Here is a 19,183-nt window from a genome sequence, read left to right as displayed (position 1 = left end):
GCCAAGTTTCATGGAAATCGGAGGGGGAGACTTAGACCTCCCTACTAAGTGTATTAATTAATTACAAATCGCGCACGCGCACACACTATATATATATATATATATATATATATATATATATATATATATATATATATATATATATATATATATATATATATATATATATATATAGTGTGTGCGCGTGCGCGATTTGTAATATATATATATATATATATATATATGTATATATATATATATATATGTATATATATATATATGTATATTAGCAGGTAACAATATGTTATAAGCACATTCTTACTTTCCAAAGAAGCACATGTGGGATGGCAAAACGGATCCGGATCCGAAAATTCCGGATCCGGATCCAAAAGTACCGGATCCGGATCCGAAAGTACCTGATTCGGATCTGAAAGTACCGGATCCGAAAGTTTTGGATCCGGATCCAAAAATTCTAGATCCGGATCCGAAAGTTCTGGATCCGGATCCGAAAGTTCTAGATCCGGATTCGAAAGATCTCGATCCGGATCCGAAAGTACCGGATCCAGATCTGAAAGTTCTGGATCCGGATCCGGATGTGAAAATTCCGGATCCGCAGATCCGGATCCGAAAAATTTTAGGATCCGGATCTGGCCATCCCTATTGTATACCGCGTTTGTTAGAACTTGTCCCCTTTCCCGCGCTAGCTATCGCTCGACAGTTTCGGTGCCAATGAGAAACGAGGAAAAAATCGTCTGCTAGGCAACGAGGAGCGAATGGAAGCCAGAAGAGAGGCGCTTACGTAGATGCTGTTGTGACATTGCATATTTTAATTGGCTGCCTGGCTTTGACTTTTCCCAGCTCGAAGAAAAGCCAGCGATCAGCTAGCGCGGGAACCAGAACAGGTTGTAACAAACGCGGTTTAGTGATGAACCTATGTATCGTGTGTGCATCACAAACAAAGCGTGAAAGGAAACAAAACTCAAGAGCATGGAAATATTATATTTCCCATGTCTCGGTAAGTAACAAGGCTTGTACAATATTTCAGATGTTATTATCTTCTCTTTGATTTGATTTGTTGTTTCAATTTCACTTTATGCAGAGAAAGGCTAATCGGGACTGGACCTACATTTTAAAGTGGGATCCAAACCACTGTGCCATGTGCCTCCACCGGGCATCGAACCTGGGACCCCTTGATTAAGAGGTGATTGTGTTAATCATTATCATCTTCTCTTGTTTGAAGAGCAAACAAATCTTACACTTCGAGCTTTGTGATCTCGCATTTTAACCTTCAACCCACTTACAGAAGCAGGAAGTATAAACATCCTTATCTCAATATGAGTCAGCGAAAGGCTGTACTCTGGTATCTCTTTATGTGTCATATAAACAGCATTACTCACTCCCCTGTCTGAACTAAAATGACATTTTTTCAAGTACGAACAGTGTTAGCTTGTTTCTGAGATCTTGTCTCCAATACAATGCAAAGGACAAGTGTACAGCAACTTGTTGAACACTTATTCCCTGTGACAAGAAACAGCCAACATGACTAATGAATTCAAGGTGTATAAAGAAGTATGGGAAAGAACTTAACATTGTTCATCAATGCCAATCGAAAAGCAGTTTACTAAGTTTTTATCAATACAGCTTGGGTAAACTTTAACCCAGAATCTATTTTCTTACTCACTGTTAGTATTAACTTGTCATCAATCCAAAAATGAATTAACACATTTCTTATTTATAATAAATTAATATTTTTATGGGTATTTGTGATTCATCTTGCTTCACCATCAATGTTTGATTTCCTATGTGTTTGTTGGTTGTTTCACATTCATGACTATAATCTTCTGTGTACTTTGTTCCATAAAGAAAGTAACCAAGATATAAAAATAGCATGTATGTAATACAAATATTTTTAATATGTCTTTTCTTTTACTTTATTGTAATTCTGTGGAAAACAAATTTTACATTCCTTGATTTTACTTTCTCCTGTATTTATACATTTAAATTTCCTCCCGTGCAACAAAATTAAATAACAGTATTATATTATTCCTATATTTGAAGCCTTTAAGCACAAACTCCTGAAGAACATGTAATCAAGGCTCTCTTTTTGTCTTATTATCCAAGAATTACACTTATTCATTAAATGTTCTCTGTGGGCAGTTTTCTTTATAAAATTTTAGGAAGAGACAGACATGAAATTTTGGCAATAACTATAAAACACTGATACAATCACTACCTGCCCGATAAAATGTTGTATGTGTTTTGAAGAACTTGAGTGGATCATTAACCACATTAATTAATGTGTATAATCAAGTGACTGAAGTAGGCTCTTCTTGAGAAAAAGGAACTGTATAATTAGACATAAGTGAGTTTTTATTTTTTTCCGCAAAACTTACTTGTAGAGGTTCCATTAATTTTGGTGGTATCTGCCACCATCCGCTTGGAAACTCGTTGCTTCACTCTTTGCAAGTGCATGGTGGCAGAGGCCACCAAAATTAATAGAACCTCTACAAGTAAGTTTCACGGAAACTTAGGCAACATAGGCATGGAAATAATTAGTAACTTGCTTATGTCTAATTATTATCAATCACATCTTTTATTCCCAAACATGAAAAATTGATTGATTGAATTAAAATTTTTGGGTATGTCAGCACTTTAGTCCATTTTGCACACTTCAACGTACACCAAACATGAAAGAAACTGTACATTTGGACTTTTACTTTAACAGAGTTATATGAATATCTTTATGCTCATAAAAATAACAACAGAATGCCAAATTTTTGCACTAAGTTACAGGTTATTTTAAGAAATATAATGTCAGTAAAATTATAATCATCATTATTATCATCAATTTTACTGATAAACAGAAATGTTTATATCCTTCATTGATACTATTGCAATACCAAATCTATAAATTTATTACGTTAATGAATGGATATGTTTTCAAAATGTTCGTCGCAAACTGTCGTTGACTGCACAAAGTGTGGCACAAGTGATATCTAAATCTCCAGCTATTTCAGTTTAAATTTAATGTGGATTAGCATCCACTTCCCGCATAAATTTTACTTTTTGGTCATGCGTGTAACCTTTCCTCTTTCTGTTCCCCATGGCCAACTAGCAGCAACTGAAAACGTTAAACTGAAGGAACCACTGTTCTGTTTTTATTGTGGAACATGACAAACGTCAGCTATCAGAATCTTTTTAAAGTGTGTAATTTTGTATTGTATTTATGTAGAAAAGAAAATGCATCTCATGTTCTTAATAAATGCAGCAAATGTTTCTCCTCAATGATTTCATGCCACCTCCTCTTCCCATCTCTGTGACACCACTGCACCGCACTTCTCGCAACTTGAGACCGACCTCTGTCACGCCCACCTATCCTGTTTCGTATTTGAAAGTCACCTTATGTTTTTGTAGCAACATGAAATGTATACTTCTTTGACAAAGTTGTATCTGGGTTATGCACAAACCAACTGTATTTTTTTAAAAAATTAGTACGTATAATATCGAATTATGTATAAATGCATTACGTACAAATAAGGTTTAATTAACACAGTTTTAAATTATATTTTGCCGGGACCTACAGTAATTTATGTTTAACACAGAATTATGCAGAACTGAGTTATTGAAAAAGCAGTCTCAACTGTAATAATAACAAAAAAGCATAATTTTGTACTCAAATTGCTACTAATAAAAATATTGAATCAGTATACTTATCGACAAAATTTAGTGATATACTGATAGGACATATCAGTTGATACTGATACAGCACATTTCTGATTTCATAACATTTGAGTGATGAAAGCATCATTTTGACGTCATCATCTGTAGCTCCACTGCCATACGCTTTTTCATCAAAGTTTTGTTTCAAAATGAGAGGTGAAAGTCAGGATGTGCTAGAACAGTTCGCCATGCTACAGCAAGTGTTCCCCTTAGCTTCTGCTGCATAACTCAAGCTGCAGGTCACAAGTAAGAAAACGCACAGGAGTTTAAGCCCCACAGAGGGCTTTATGTTATAACATATTTTTCATTTGGATTCGGATCCAATATTGGGGTGAGATCTTTACATATCTGGTGAAAATCAGCCGAAATAGACCAACTTGACAAAGCATATTTTGACATATTTCACCAATTTTGCATTTTTAAAACATATTTCTTCAATTTTGTTGTAATAAGACATATTTCTGTATAATTTTGTAATTCTCTCGCACATAATCGGTTATTTCATAATTTTTTCTTCATAGCTTTAGCACAACAGATAGTTCATATTGTCGATGGCAGGATATGGAAAGGTAGGAAGAAAGTTGCCCTCTTTACTTAGTTTAGAACAATAATACCACACTTTTTTTATCCCGCCGACAATTGATAGCCATGCAAACATTATTGAGGAAAAATGTTCTCTTTCATTGTTGCACCGGAAGTAAAGAAGTTTCGTTCACATTTCTTTGCCATTTTCGCTTTTCACAAAAATCAGCCAAAACTAAAAATAACATTCGGTACATTACAGCACCTACTCTACTCTATCGGGTATGGGAGAAATTCGAGAGTACTGTTGTGCATATTTTTGGCTTTACTGGGAATATTTCTGCATTTTTCTGACATATTTGTAATTTTTCATGACATATTTTCCAATTTATATGACATAATTACATACATATTTTACAGTTTTATAGGACATAAAGTCCCGGGCCCTAATTATCACTCTTTGGAAGTAATATTAATAGCACATATCTCTTTTCCATTGCTATTCTGCCTTTTAAAACTAACTTTGGCAACAGAAATGGGTAAAAACTGTATAAATTCATGATAGATTCAAAACAAAAAAGGTAAAGGTATTGTAATAATATAAAAGACGATGTGAAACTGTGTAATCGATTTTCATTCTGTATATTGTTCAGAATCCTGAAACCGCCAGTGTCCATAGCTCAGTGTTAGGAGAATGGCACGGTATGGCGGAGACCTAGTTGCTGAAAATACTACGTAGTACATCCCTTCTGTGTGTGCCTAATTAAATTAAAAACCTTAATGTGTTGTTATATTTAATTATTTAACAGAACTTACCTACAACATCTTAAAAAGCTAATCGTGACAATAAAGATAAATAATGACCAGACAAAACAACATGATAGAACATGCACAGCCAGCAGGCAGAAGCCATAAAGTCACACAAGGTCAAGAGCTCTCAAGTCAGACACCATTACAGCTGACTACAACTATTCTCAATTCCTAAAATGGTCCATGTCAAATCAACAAGGTCCTCAACCTTGCATTTTTTGATACATTTTAAATTTGGCATACTGAAGGGGCACCTCAAGTAGGAAAATATGTAAATATAGCCCCCTTCTTCCCCACACCAGAAGAAATAGCTAAAAATGCACAAATTTGAATCAGGCTAAAGTACGTGCTTCACGATGAGCCACTGCGCATGTTGCACATTCACATTTTTTTACTTGTTTACCTGCCTGTAATTATAATAATCAATTATTAATTTAACCAGTACTGTATGGAATTGTGATGGCACACACTATTCCAGGCCAAGCATGTGGCATTTTCGGCTACCAACGAGGCTCGTACCAGTGTACAACCTGAACGGTGCTTTCTACGTTCAAAAGTCAAGCGCTTTAAATTGAAACTCACCTATTTCCAGGAACTTTCTCCTATTTCCATTTTTTTCCTATGTGCAGGACTTTTGAATCACACTGTAATTCTAATAACTGGGAATGTAAACATCAGTTTCATGTGCGTTAATACCAAAAATTTTGTATTTTATCATGCATTACCTACCCTACCTTAACCTAACCTAAATCAAACCCATTGGCATCTCATTTAAAAAAAATTGTAGTTGTTGTTTAATAGTGTATGTACGACACATAATTTTTAGAAAGAAATTAAAGACACGTTTTTGAGATAATGGCTACCAAAATTTTACCCTCGCATAGATACGTAATATCTAGTGTGAAGGAGTCCTTGAAGACCTTTGCAATGCCATCTGAATTCACTTCTATAAGTGACCTGATTGCAGGAATACTGAAATTTAAGATGTTGAAAAAAAAAATGGTCACACATTTTGCACCCCTATAATTTTGGAAATATAAAATATGTGGATCTGCTACTTCGTATATTTTCCTACCTTAGGTAGTAATTTAAGCATGCCAAATTTCAAATTAAAGAAATTATGTGAGGTTTAAAAGTGCCTCTTCATTGGTTGATTCACATGGAATTTCCCAAATGCATCACATTCATCAGCTACTGTGCGTGATGAAATAACACAATCACAGATTCTGTTGATGAAATAACAATGGAATTGCACTTGTAATGAAGTCATTGTTGAAATAACAAATGCACAAGTGTTCATGCATTTCTATGATAAACTGATCTACAATAGTATCAATAGAAAATAAAACAGTCCCCTTTATCTTTAGAATATACACTTACCTCTGGTACAGTATTATTCACAATACTAATTGGACACACATCAGATGAATTATTTGCTACATGAGGTATAGCTGTGTTATTCACCATTGCCACTATAGCCACAGATAGGTTGACCCTCATTGCATACACATTGGCAAATCCAAGGAAGCCCATGAGTCCCAGAATATAACGTGTCTTAAGGCACCCGGAAGCATCTAAGAGAAAATAAACAAGTGAATAAGTATCAGTACACAAATATATTTACAGAAAGGAACCAAACACTGGTATCACAAGGAATGGATGATATCAGAAATTTGATATCGCAATATATTGTTAAGAAATATTGTCACAGACAATACAATGTTTTTTTCCATATCGTATATATCGTAAATATCATGATGATATATCGCTGACATGATATATATTGCTAAAATATCATGATGATATATTGCCAACACTATATCCTCTGTGTGATCAGAAGTATCCGGACATCCACCTGAAAATGAAGTACAAGTTTGGGCCACTCTCCATCAGGAACACTGGCAGTCAATACAGTGTTGGCCCACCCTTAGCCTTGATGACAGCCTTCACTCTCGCAGGCATACTTTCAATCAGGTGGCGGAAGGTTTCCTGGGGAATGGCAGCCATTCCTCAAGGAGCACCGAAATGAGAAGAGGATCTGTGTGATCTAGCACGAAGTCGGCATTCCAAAACATCCCGGAGACGTTCAATGGGATTCAAATCAGGACTCTCCGCAGGCCAGTTAATTAGTGGGACGTTGTTGTCATCAAACAACTCCCTCACAAGCCCTGCAGTATGGACGGGTGCTCGGTTGTGCTGAAAGACACTATGGCACTATTGTCATCCCCAAACTGGTCTTCAACGGTAGGCAGCATGAAAGTGGTTAAAATGTCAACGTAAGCTTGTGCCGTGACCCCGTGACATTGCCATGTAAAGCAACAAGGAGGCCAAGCCCCCTACAGGAGAAGCATGACCACACAGTAACCCTGCCACCCGTAACCCTGGTACTATACAGGCTGGTACATGTCGTTCACCAGGCATTCACCACACACTACCACCAGATCGCCACATTGTGTACCATGATTCATCACTCCACACAAAGGTTTTCCACTGTTCTATGGTCCAGTTTCGAAGCTCCTTGCACCACGTGAGGTAGCATTTGGCATTTGCCTGTGTGATGTTTGGCTTATGGGCAGCTGCTCGGCCATGGAAACCAATTTGCCGCACCGAACAGTCATGGTGCTTGAAGTAGATTCTGATGCAGTTTGGAATTCATGTGTGATGGTGGCGATGAATGGATGATTGGCAATTACACTGTACGACCCTCTTCAACACTCGAGTCTCTGGAGGTTAACATGGGAGGTTGGCATGCATGCTTTTGGGCTGTACACCTCCCTTCACATTTCCACTTCACTATAACATCGGAAACAGTGGACCTAGGGATGTTTAGGAGGGTGAAAATCTCACACAGACTTCTTACACAAGAGGCACCCAACCACCTGAAAATGTTGAAAGTTTGTGAGTTCCTCAAACCATCCCATACTGCTGCCTCACGCTGTCTGCAGACTACTGAGATCGCTGAACATGTGTTCCATGTGGTAGATGGCAGTACTGATTCACCCTATATGATAAACACACATTTCACGGTGTCTGGATACTTTTGATCATAGAGTATATCGCCAAATATCTTAACGATATATCACTGACATGATATATGTCGCTGACACAATATATATCGCCAAAATATCGTGACAACATATTGCCCAATACTAGGTATCAACTACTTATTGCATCCCTTCCCCAATGCAGAAAAAGAACACACAGGTATGCATTCATTTCAATTTTAGTAAAATGAGTTTGTTTACATGCTTCATCACAGACTGCAATGCTTGTGTGGACTGTGCGTCATTGCTGTTTCTTTATGACATCAAGGCCTCCCCCATGGTGCAGTGGTAGCGTCATTGCCTTGTAATCAAGGGGTCCCGGGTTCGATACCCTGTGGAGGCACACTTTAAACTGTAGGACCAGTCCCAATTAGCCTTACTGTGCATAAAGTGGACTTAAATCAGCAAACTCAAATCAAACCAAACTTTATGACATCACACTCTTATCACAAGGATCTGGAGGAAAGTGTGAATTGCTTGTCTCTAAGCCCTTTGTTCTTGTCCATTGTTACTTTTGTTTTAAAACCAGAATAGGGGAATCTTTGTATGAGGTAACCAATAAAGTTCTATCGAATATTGACCATTGGAAAGAGAAAGACAAGAACATGAAGTAAGACACATGGAAAATCAGAAACAGTCTCCATCGGCAGTGATAACCTATCTCCAACAGATCAGGTAGACCATGGATCCCACAGTGGTAGAACTCAACAGAATGTGAATGAAAGAAGTCTTCCAGTGCGTGGTTCACCTCGCCAAGGGTTTCAAACTGTCATCCCCTCAGATACTTATCTAACAAATGGTAATCCGACTGTGCAATATCCGGGGAATATGGCAACTGCATTAGTGTTTACCAACCAAGTAGGAAAATGGTGTCAAGGGTAAATTTTTCAACATCAATGCAAGGCATTATGCAGGTACCTTTTGGAGATTCACGTCCTTGTGTAACATGTGTGGGGGTCCGATGAATTTCAAATTTTGAGCAAAAAAGTTACTTTTCCTTTTTCTCTTCTTCTAACTGATTACGGTACTTTTTTCTTTTATCCTACAGGATTATAGCCCTAAGTATACTGAACAAAACGAGGTATCATTTGCACTTCTAACGTTCTTAGTTCCGGAAATATAAAATTTCATTTAGAAGCATCCAGAATTTCACATTCCTGCTGAAAACACACTCAGCGTTAGTGCATTATTTTTTTTTTTCTGAAAGTATTTGCAATAAGTGCATCCACATCAACGGCAAACACACCAGGCATTATGCAGGTACCTTTTGGAGGTTCACATCCTGGTGTAGGCTGCATGGGAGTACAATGAATTTCAAATTTTGTGCAAAAAAATAGTTACTATCCCTTCTTTTCTTCTCCTTCTGATTATGGAATTTTTGTCCCATCACGATTATAGCCCAAAGTATACTGAATAAAACGAGGTATCATTTGCACCTCTAACGTTCTTAGTTCCGTAAATATAAAATTTCATTTATAAGCATGCAGAATTTCAAATTTCTCGCTGAAAACATGCTCTGCATTAGTACAAATACCTGGAAAATCAGCCTCGGTGTCTAAGGGTTAATACAGGATCCTATAATGTAGAAAAAAATTGTCTCATTACGGCTGTTCGTAAACTCCAGCCAACTCAGCGCAGATCTTACGAGTGGATTATGCAGACGTCACACGAAACGTCATGTCGACGTCACTATCCAAGCTGTTCCACGCTGCAGTTTACGAACAGCATGGATTATGGCGTGGTGGATCGTCTCATCTGCTTGACTCTTGAGCATGTTTAAAAGCAGTTGACTTTCTTTGGAAATAGTATTAGGTGTAAATGGCACTAAATCTCACTTCTATATAAAGCTTGGCTACATTAATATAAATTAATAGAATATTTTGACAAGATTTAGAAATTGACACAGAAAATAACCGAAAAAAAAATGATCATACGTATGCATAAACATCAAAAATAATTATTTTGTAGTATTTTATTGGTTGGTGAATTTAGTTTAGTATACCGTGTGTTAACACCAACTAATAACGTTGAATTATGGTAAATGAAATGGTTTCTAAAATATGTATTTAATTACAGTTCAGATCAAAAACTACTTTTCATTGTTTTATACTTTTTTCTCTTCGGATACCAGTTTTTGCAGATTTTCCCCATATATATACATCTACGGAAAAACTGATAAGATAATATTAACTACATCTTTTCCTTCAGCTGCCTTTCTGACTTACGAAGGCATCAAATAAATGATTGCCGGCCATTGAAAGCTGTCGTGTCGTGCTTTCTGCTAGTTTTCGTCTGCAGTCAGCCAACTCAGTCGCATCGAGAACGGCTTACAAATCTTACGAGCCAAGTAAGCCGGATACGTCACCGTGACGTCACGGAACCGGAAGTGGGCGGAGCTAGCCGTACTTGGATTGAGTTTACGTACAGATGTAGCCGGCTTCGTCTGACTTGGCTGGAGTTTACGAACAGCCGTATTGCTCGCTTCTAGATTGCTTAGCTGCCATATTGGATTCAAAATGGAAGAATTCAATTTTTTTAAATCTCTTGTCTCTTGGCTATTTCTCAACTGATTTCCTTTTTTTCTTTTTCTGTTTCAATGCTCTAAATCATTTTTTTCATTATATCAACAATACTGCTAGAAATTTAAAAAATAAAACTTATGTACAAAATTCAAAATAATATAGCCAATTTATGCTTTATGGGAGAAATTCACGTGTTATGCAAGATTATTTGGTATCATAGATCAGATAAATAACTTCTGTCCAACTTTATGCCATGAGAGGTCTTTATGGTGCAGGGTGCCTAGAATGTAACATGTACCGATTCCAGATATTGCCCATTCGGGTGGTAATGATGACAAAATTGGCTGCTTTCAGCTTGTACCCAAGAGATTTGTGGGCACAAATTAAAAGTGGGATTAGGACATGTACTATATACCAGAGCCGCCAAAACTACGGCTCATGGGGCTAATCGGGCCAACTGTTACCTCCTATGTGGCCCACCATAGTACTTATTTTATTTTGAGGCTTGAAGTTTAGTGTAAATATGATGTGATATGGTCCGCGACCTTCACCGTCTCTGAGGAATATTATTAGCATGTCCTTACCTTTTTAATGCGTTGTGTGTCCTCTGCAGGTCATATCATGGGAATGACTCATCGCACCACACTCAAACACCTTCTTGTTAAGTGCCCTATTTCACCTTCTGGCATGAGCATGGAATGCTTTCGTGGTTAGGTTAGGTGTGTTAGGTTTAAAACTCTTAGCATAATTACACTAGATTTAGCCTAACAAGGAAAGCATTTAGCCCGACGTAAGAAGGTGTTTGACTTTGGTGCAATGAATGAGACCCTCATGCCCCATGGTACGTGGCTTTTGTTCGGAAAGTGGGCATGCGACTGCAGTGTGGTAAGTGCTTGTGAACCACAATTGGGCATTGTTCCGAAATTTTCAGCATTATTGCATTTTTCGGCCAGGAGCCAGAGATTTATTTCCGTGAGTTGCAGGAGGATGGTTCAGCAAATGGGAACAAGAAATGTTTCAAGTGCAGTAGACGATATCGCAGAAATGTAGAGATGAAGTTGAAAATATGGCAACGAGTAGAGGGTTGGTTAGTGGATTTCCTTTTTAGGTGTTCCAAATGTAATTTGGATTGCTCCACTCTGACAAGAATTTTTTTTGCAAATATGAAACTGAGTCTGACGTGCATGTTTTCATTTATATTTCTGTGGTCATCCGCAATTTCCCTTTGTCCCATTGGTAAGTACTTTAAAAAATTATATATTTTTGCTCATATTGGAAATAGTTGTTAGCTTAGGAGCATTATGTTAGGTGGCAATAGTAATTTGACATTCTTGTGTTAGTACTTTGAAAAATTATATATTTCTGTTTATACTGGAAATGGTTGTTAAGTATTATGTCAGGAGCTGCTGTTTGGGAATTTTTACAGAAAAAATGGAGTGAAAATAGTCGAGAATATTAGTTCGTATGACTTACTCGGGCAATACTTTGGATTAAATCGCCATTATTTGTGTTTTCCGCATGCTGTAACCATTTTTATATTACGTAAAACATTGAAATCTGTTGATTAAAAAAAATCGATGTAACTCTCAAGGGGGTACAGAAAGTCAACGGCCCCCAATTCTGCATCCTGGAAGCTGCTACAACCAGATATTTAAGAAAAGTACAAGAAAAAACTTACTTTTTGTGCATGGAGGTTTGTGCTATCAATTATGTAGGCTACTGTAACTTTTCCATCTAGGCTGGAAAGAACATCTTATTTTTATTTTTCTCTACAATCATCTATATCCTCGTCGCCTTGTAATCAAGGGGTCCTGGGTTCAATACCCGGTGGAGGCATTTAGTGGTTCGGATCGCACTTTAAACTGTAGGTCCAGTCCCAATTAGCCTTTCTGTGCATAAAGTGGACTTAAAACACCAAATCAACCAATCATCTATATCCAAATATTCAACATTTATCCAGATGCTTGAAAAGAAGTTACTACAATCCTTCTCTTTACTTGATTTTTTCAAATAGTACACTGGTTACAACAGTGATCTAAGTAGAGGCAATGTTACCCCCTCCCCCAAAGTTAAGACAATTTTTGTCTCCCTGCTACTGAATTATCATGGTGATCCATAAAGGCATCCATCCCCACCCCTCCTTACCCCCCAAAAAAAACAGCACTTCCCCTAATTAGGAATTTTCCCTTCAAGCTCTGGGTTACAATGACAATAATATAGCCTACATAATGGTTTACACCAGTGGTTCTCAAACTGTGTTACGTGTGCCACCAGGTGCACATGACTTATAGGGATTACGCGATCAGCTGGGAAGAGAAATGTCAAGAATACTCAGACAACAACATTTTTGCTGCAGGTATGTTGAGCAGACTTCATGGCTTTAACACTCAACAGGATAATAAGGCTGATTTTGTCACTGACATTCTTATATTTATTTCATATGTTTCACTGACATTCTTATTTTTATTTCATATGTTTTGAAATAAAATGCTTGTTCGAAATCTATAATAGACTAAATTTGAAGCCAAATCTCCACTTGAAAGTTTCAAGTGCACAGACATCGAGAAACTGTCAGGCTTTGCAAGCACTTTCTTCTCAGTAGATACTCTTGAGGATTTCTATTAAAACTCCAAAAATATGTGTGACTGTTTACCAACTTATTTTTGTTCTTTACTTTTTTCAATAACTTTGAAAAACTATGTGAAAATTAAAATTCTTTGCATACTTCTTAGCATACATGTATTTCACATTTTTAATTTTGTAACTAATCATAAAAACTGTAAACAAACGAACACCCAATAAAACAATAAACGTAGTATTGGAGTCTAACAAGGTAGACGTCGGTGTCTCGTGCTCTCAGTTTTCAACGTTTTTTACAAGATAGTAAATGTTCTCGTTCAGTGAAAAATTGAATTTTATGTGATATCTGTGATAAATGGTATCATTTCTCAAAATGTTCTAATGTTAATGAGGCCAATATACCAGTATTTGTTGTATTAAAGGAGTACAGGATATGGAGTCATGTAGGGAGTTCTTTAAGGAATGCAGTATTATGACAGTGTCCTCTATAAATATTTATCATAGTTTAATGTACATGTTATCATGTTATCTGTGTTTTGGCTAAGCTGGTAAAAAAGCTTAGCCAAAACACAGATAACATGATTCTCCCCAAATTGAATAGCCATCCGTTAAACTTAGAAAATACTGTAAATAACCTTGGCGTTGTCATGGATTCCCACATAGAATGGTCAGGTCATATTTCAGAGCAGATGAAAAAAGCCAACAAATCTCTTCGAGCATTACATCACTTGAAAAATATTGTAGGCATTGAGGTTAAAAAAAAATTGTGCGAGAGTCTAGTTTTATCACGATTAATCTACGGAGCCACGGTTGCTTACAATGCAAGCAGCTCCATAACTAATAAGCTACAAAAGCTACAAAATGCATGCATAAGATTCATTTACAAGCTGAAAAAAAGAGACCACATTTCAAAATACTTATTCAATTTGAATTGGCTTAACACCAAGAATCTCGCGAAATACCAATTATTAACTTTAACACATAAAGTACTAGGCAACAAACAGTCTGCATATCTCTTTGAAAAACTGAACACAAATTCGAGCAGACATGAACATGTAACACGACGAAAGAAATTATTGTCAGTCCCAGTACATAATACGACCACCTATGGAAAATCATTTACCGTAACTGCCACGAAACAATGGAATTCCCTCCCAACCTCCCTAACATCCATCAACAGCCATAAGCTATTTAAAAAGAATCTCAAACAGTATCTACTGGCAAGGCAGCGAAATACCTAATCACGATCAACTTTTCATTCTTAAAAATATGCATTGTAACATTTGGCAACTGTGTGCACATAAATCTTATAATTTCATAATTTTATTTCACTTCATTATTACTATTATATTTTCTATTTTTCCAGATTACTGAATATATATGAATGTGTACTAAAACAAAAAAAAAAAGATACCTATGTTCAACAATTTATAGGTAAATAGACTGTTTTTCTTTTTCATTATCTACACATATATCCTAAGCGTATATACCTATATATTTAATTATTCTTATTTGTATTGATATGTAATCCTTTTCATGTTTTTATTTTTATTTTTTTTCTGAATGTATTTTTTTCTCAATGTACTCTTTATTCTATTGTACTAATCTTCCAGATAAGGGTCTGTTGTAAGAACGGCCCTAGAGGCCGAAACACGCCCGCTCCAATAAAGGCGATTTTATTATTATTATTATTATTATAAAGGAAAACCTCCCCAGTTTTAGGTTGCGATCTAACTTACATGACTATAATACAAGGCACAATCTGAATATAGAAATGCCGTACGCTAGACTATGCAAGACTCAACAAAATTTTGAACATAATGGAATGAGATTATTCAATTCGCTATCAGCTTCTATACGTAATTTGGAAAACAAACAATTTGCTAAACACATTAATAATATATTAGTACGATATTGTATATATAGTGTCACGGAATTTGAAGAACACTTCCGTCAGGGCCTGTAAAATGTAAATGTCTACTCATAATGCATCACAGAGCTGTAAAATGGGTTTCTGTACATGGCTTGTATTGTAATCAAAATAGAGTACTATTTTTTAATTGCATTCGCTGTAATAAAACATGTAGTTTAATTTGCAAACTGTATTGTTGAATGTGTAATATTTTAATATGTATTTTTAATTTTCTTTTCTTTTGTAATTTTTTATATTAACATTTATATATGTACTTATTATGACGAAGTCTATTGCAATCATGTTGTCTAATGACTAATAAAGTATTCTATTATATTCTACAGCCCAAATGCCATTTTGCTCTATTGCAGATAAACGCCTCCCAACATATCAAAAACGCCCCACTAATCAAGCCAAGAAAATTCCCCAATACTCACTATTTGAAGAAATCCTATGGGGGGGGGGTAGTTTAGTTCAGTTACGACTAAAGGGTACAATGAGAAAAAAGGGTACTATCGACGCTCCATACCCCCCAGGATAAGGTGAAGATTTTTGTGTCAATTATGAAGATTTATGTTCCATACGAACAATTTGTGTTGTCTTTAGCTTTAGGAGATGTATTATAGTGGAGTAATGAGAGTTTTTTGATGGGACTATTTATGACATCATTTTCATCGTTGCCATCTACATGTGATATGAAGGAATATGTTGTTACGTTATTTGTGTTTTGTAACTTGGAGCCATGTTGGAAATATCTGAGATTGAAGGTTGGCAATTCTGGTGTTACGTCAGGCCGTGTGAGATTTACTGCAGACGATGTTTCGGTTCATGTCACATTGTACTGGGATTTTGTTTGCAAGGTAAGTGTGGTAAGTGCTATTTACTGAAAATGCATATTGGGGAGAGTATCGACATTTTCAGTATCTTGGCATTCTTCGGCCAGGAGACAGAGGTGTATATACGTGACTTGGAGGAGGATCGTATAGTGACCGGAAAAAAGAAATGTGTCAAATGTAGTGGACAATATCGCAGGAGTGTGTGCATGAAGTTAAAAATATGGCAGAGAGCAGCGGCGTGCATTCGGGATACGCAAGGTACGCTCTGCGTACCCACAACGAAGTAAGAAAAAATGAACATTTTTTCGTCTTCCCCGAACATGAAAATTCAACAGTTATCGCTCCGAAAGCAGTTCCACTGCAAGAAATTCCGATTTCCGCACGAACACGCTGCTGCCTTCCTGAAGGCAGTCCCGAATGATCCCGATTGTGACTTCGGCACCCACCCGATCCGCGTTGCCGATTTCCTCAGAAAGACGCTGTTTCTTCTGCTTGGTACCCTAGAAATTCGGAAGGTAGCCCCATTGGCTCATATCAGCCCGACCACGTGTTTGGGTCTGCCCGCGCTTACCCTCTCTCCCACTTTTTTCCCGGTTCTAAGCGGCGAGGGTACCCAAGATTTTGACAGCGTATGCAGTGTTGACAGGAGTCAACATATATTTTTTTTTTCTGGAATACTTAGCTTACTAGCATTTAGCAGCCACGCGTAGATAGATCACTGTGTTGGATTGCAATAAATACATTATAAAAAGTGATACAGGAATCAGAGAGGAGGGCAAGAATATGTAGTGGTGGAAGATCATATTTAATATACGCGTAAACTATCACATATAAAATATTTATGTGAGGGTAAAGTTACACTAGGAAGGTTTTTTTTTCGTATAGGGAGGTGAGGACCAGACTGGACTGTCACTGTGTCGAGGGGAAAATATGTGAACAATTTTCAAGTTTCGCACAATTCTCAGTGTATGAAAGTATCTGTTTATCTCCTTTCGGGATCAACATTTCCTTTGAGTTCCATAGCATGGGTGTTGATTGGTGACCCGACGATATGAATGAATGATAAAAGAAAAACATAATAAAACACAACACTTACAATGGGATTTGAATGAGCCCCCCCACCCCTCCCGCCAGACATTGCAAAGTGATGTACGGTAGTTTAGCTTTTGAAGTGTTCTGGGATCTATGCTGACGTATTTTCTACTTGTCCTTAATTATCTCCCTTCTACAAAATACTTTGTCGACTGGCAACTCCGATTCATTCGTCCACAAGAACGCGTGGTTTTCGGGCATAGCGGGACCGGACACAACATACCGTGGGAGGTTGACTTTTGCTTTCGTCTGTCGTGTGAAATTTGCAGCGAGTGTTTCGTTCATATTATTTACATTACAGGATCTCTATTGTTTGTCGGTGCTGTGAAGTGATAAAATAGGGGGACCGGGAGTTATTGATGACGTTCTGGAGAAGGGATTTTCGGAATTTACGAAAAAAGTGTAAACAATCCGAAATGGAAGGTCTGTTCCCGAGTTGGAAGAATTGTTTCAGGCAGGAGTTGTGAAGGATGGTAAGTAATATATTAGGCATTTTGATTTTTGAGAAGAAGAAAAAGATATCTCTACAGAGTGATTGACAGTAGAAAAACAGTGAAACTTTATTGTTGGCCTTATTCGCTGGTTTCCTCTGCGAAAGGTGTGAAATAGTAGAGGATACTGAAATTTATCAAATTTATTACATGAAATTTGAAATGACGGAAAATGATTGTACCATTTCTTTCCGTTCAATGTTCATCGCACTGCATGAAGGAAATAATCGCAGTTGAATTGTTGGACTCTACGTAGCTACTATCAAAATATATTTGCGAATATAAAATATCATACATATATTTTACCTCGTTACATTTGGATATTGATACAGGGACGAGAAATTATCCATTATAAAATTGTAGAAAGAAGTTATTTTCTGAATAACATGATGGCCATGGAGGGGGGGGGGAGGTTCTGGCCCCCATAATCCATTTCGGTTGGCCCATGTTGCGTACCCTAGTTTAAATGTCACCGCACGCCACTGGCAGAGAGTGGCCAATTACTTTCATTTTTCACATAGTCAATAATTTAGGCCTCGTAATCACGAATCTGCATTTAAAATTTGGCGCTGACGTCATGCACAGATAGCCCCATGAACCATGTACGGTAAGGTTAGGTTAGTTAAAATTTGGGGTTGTAGTAATGTCAGGATACGCCAGGAGTGTTAGTTTTGCTGCTGTTTTGGAATTTTTTATGGGGAAAATGAGCGATAGTAGTCCAGAATAGGAGTTTCTTGTGCTTCCGCAGGTCATATTTTGCAATCAAATATCTCCGTTATTTGTGGTTTCCTAACGCTGGAACCACTTTTATATTATGTAAAACGTTGAAATCTGTCGATTAAAAAAAATCGACGTAATTCTCGACGGGGTACAGTGGGTCGGCGGCCCCGAAAAAAGTTTGAGAATCGCTGGTTTACACACTTAAGATAAATATGCGAAATAACATAGGATGGACATAATATGGTAGAATTTCCCAAATCTTAACCAACATATTAAAATTATCAACGAACAAAATATAGTACTAACCTTCAATTCGAGCAGAGTTTGGTAACAACGTAATATTATCATCACAGCCCAAAATACTGTTCTCTTCGGATATTCCACTATCATCTCCGTTCATCTTGGCTTGTAATACTGAAGCACTTAATTTTAACCAAGTAACTTAAATTGCATTAATACACCTCCACAACATCAAAAAAAGCCATACATTCTACAATCTTGTATTGTCAAGCAAAAATGCCTTCACTATTACAGAACTGAAGATACGTTTCGTTACAATTTACAATGATCACCTTCCGCCTACTTGGATTGAATCGCAGCTTGAAGCTTTCACCCTTCTGTTATGAATCATCATTTTATAGTAAACATCATTCTTCCTTGTTGTTGACAGCAGTGTGTTCGACAGAGAATTGCTGATAAAAATTTTCCCTTTACCATCAGAAAAATTCCCTTCTCTGGCGGACCTTCGGATACACCGCTACCAACATAACGAAGGAACGAACATAAAGGGGGACAACATTTACAGGGGATTTGGTGCGGGCCACGGCAAGTTGCTAACAATTCGCGAAAATCTGTTTCTCAAAAAAGCTGATAGCGCCAAACCTAACTCTTACATGCATTATTATTATTATTATTATTATTTTCATAATGCCTACATTGTTAGGCCAGGTTTAGG

The 19,183-nt window shown here is 37.0% G+C and overlaps 1 protein-coding gene across 1 annotated transcript in view; it reads right to left on the bottom strand.

Moving 5' to 3' along the window:
- MFS10 (major facilitator superfamily transporter 10) overlaps positions 1 to 18,897 on the bottom strand; it is a 98,790-nt gene extending 79,893 nt beyond the window's left edge. The window contains exons 1-2 of the mRNA XM_083136892.1: positions 18,535 to 18,897; positions 6,412 to 6,605 (exon numbers count right to left, since the gene is read on the bottom strand). Coding sequence (XP_082993018.1) covers positions 6,412 to 6,605; positions 18,535 to 18,628 — 288 coding nt within the window. The 5' untranslated portion in view covers positions 18,629 to 18,897. The remainder of the gene's footprint in view (positions 1 to 6,411; positions 6,606 to 18,534) is intronic.
- Between the last annotated feature and the right edge of the window lie 286 nt (positions 18,898 to 19,183).

This window comes from Lepisma saccharinum, chromosome 15 (genome assembly GCF_977018435.1).
Source record: "Lepisma saccharinum chromosome 15, izLepSacc3.1, whole genome shotgun sequence".
Taxonomy (NCBI): Eukaryota; Metazoa; Arthropoda; class Insecta; order Zygentoma; family Lepismatidae; genus Lepisma; species Lepisma saccharinum.
This window is presented reverse-complemented; position numbering and strand designations above follow the sequence as displayed.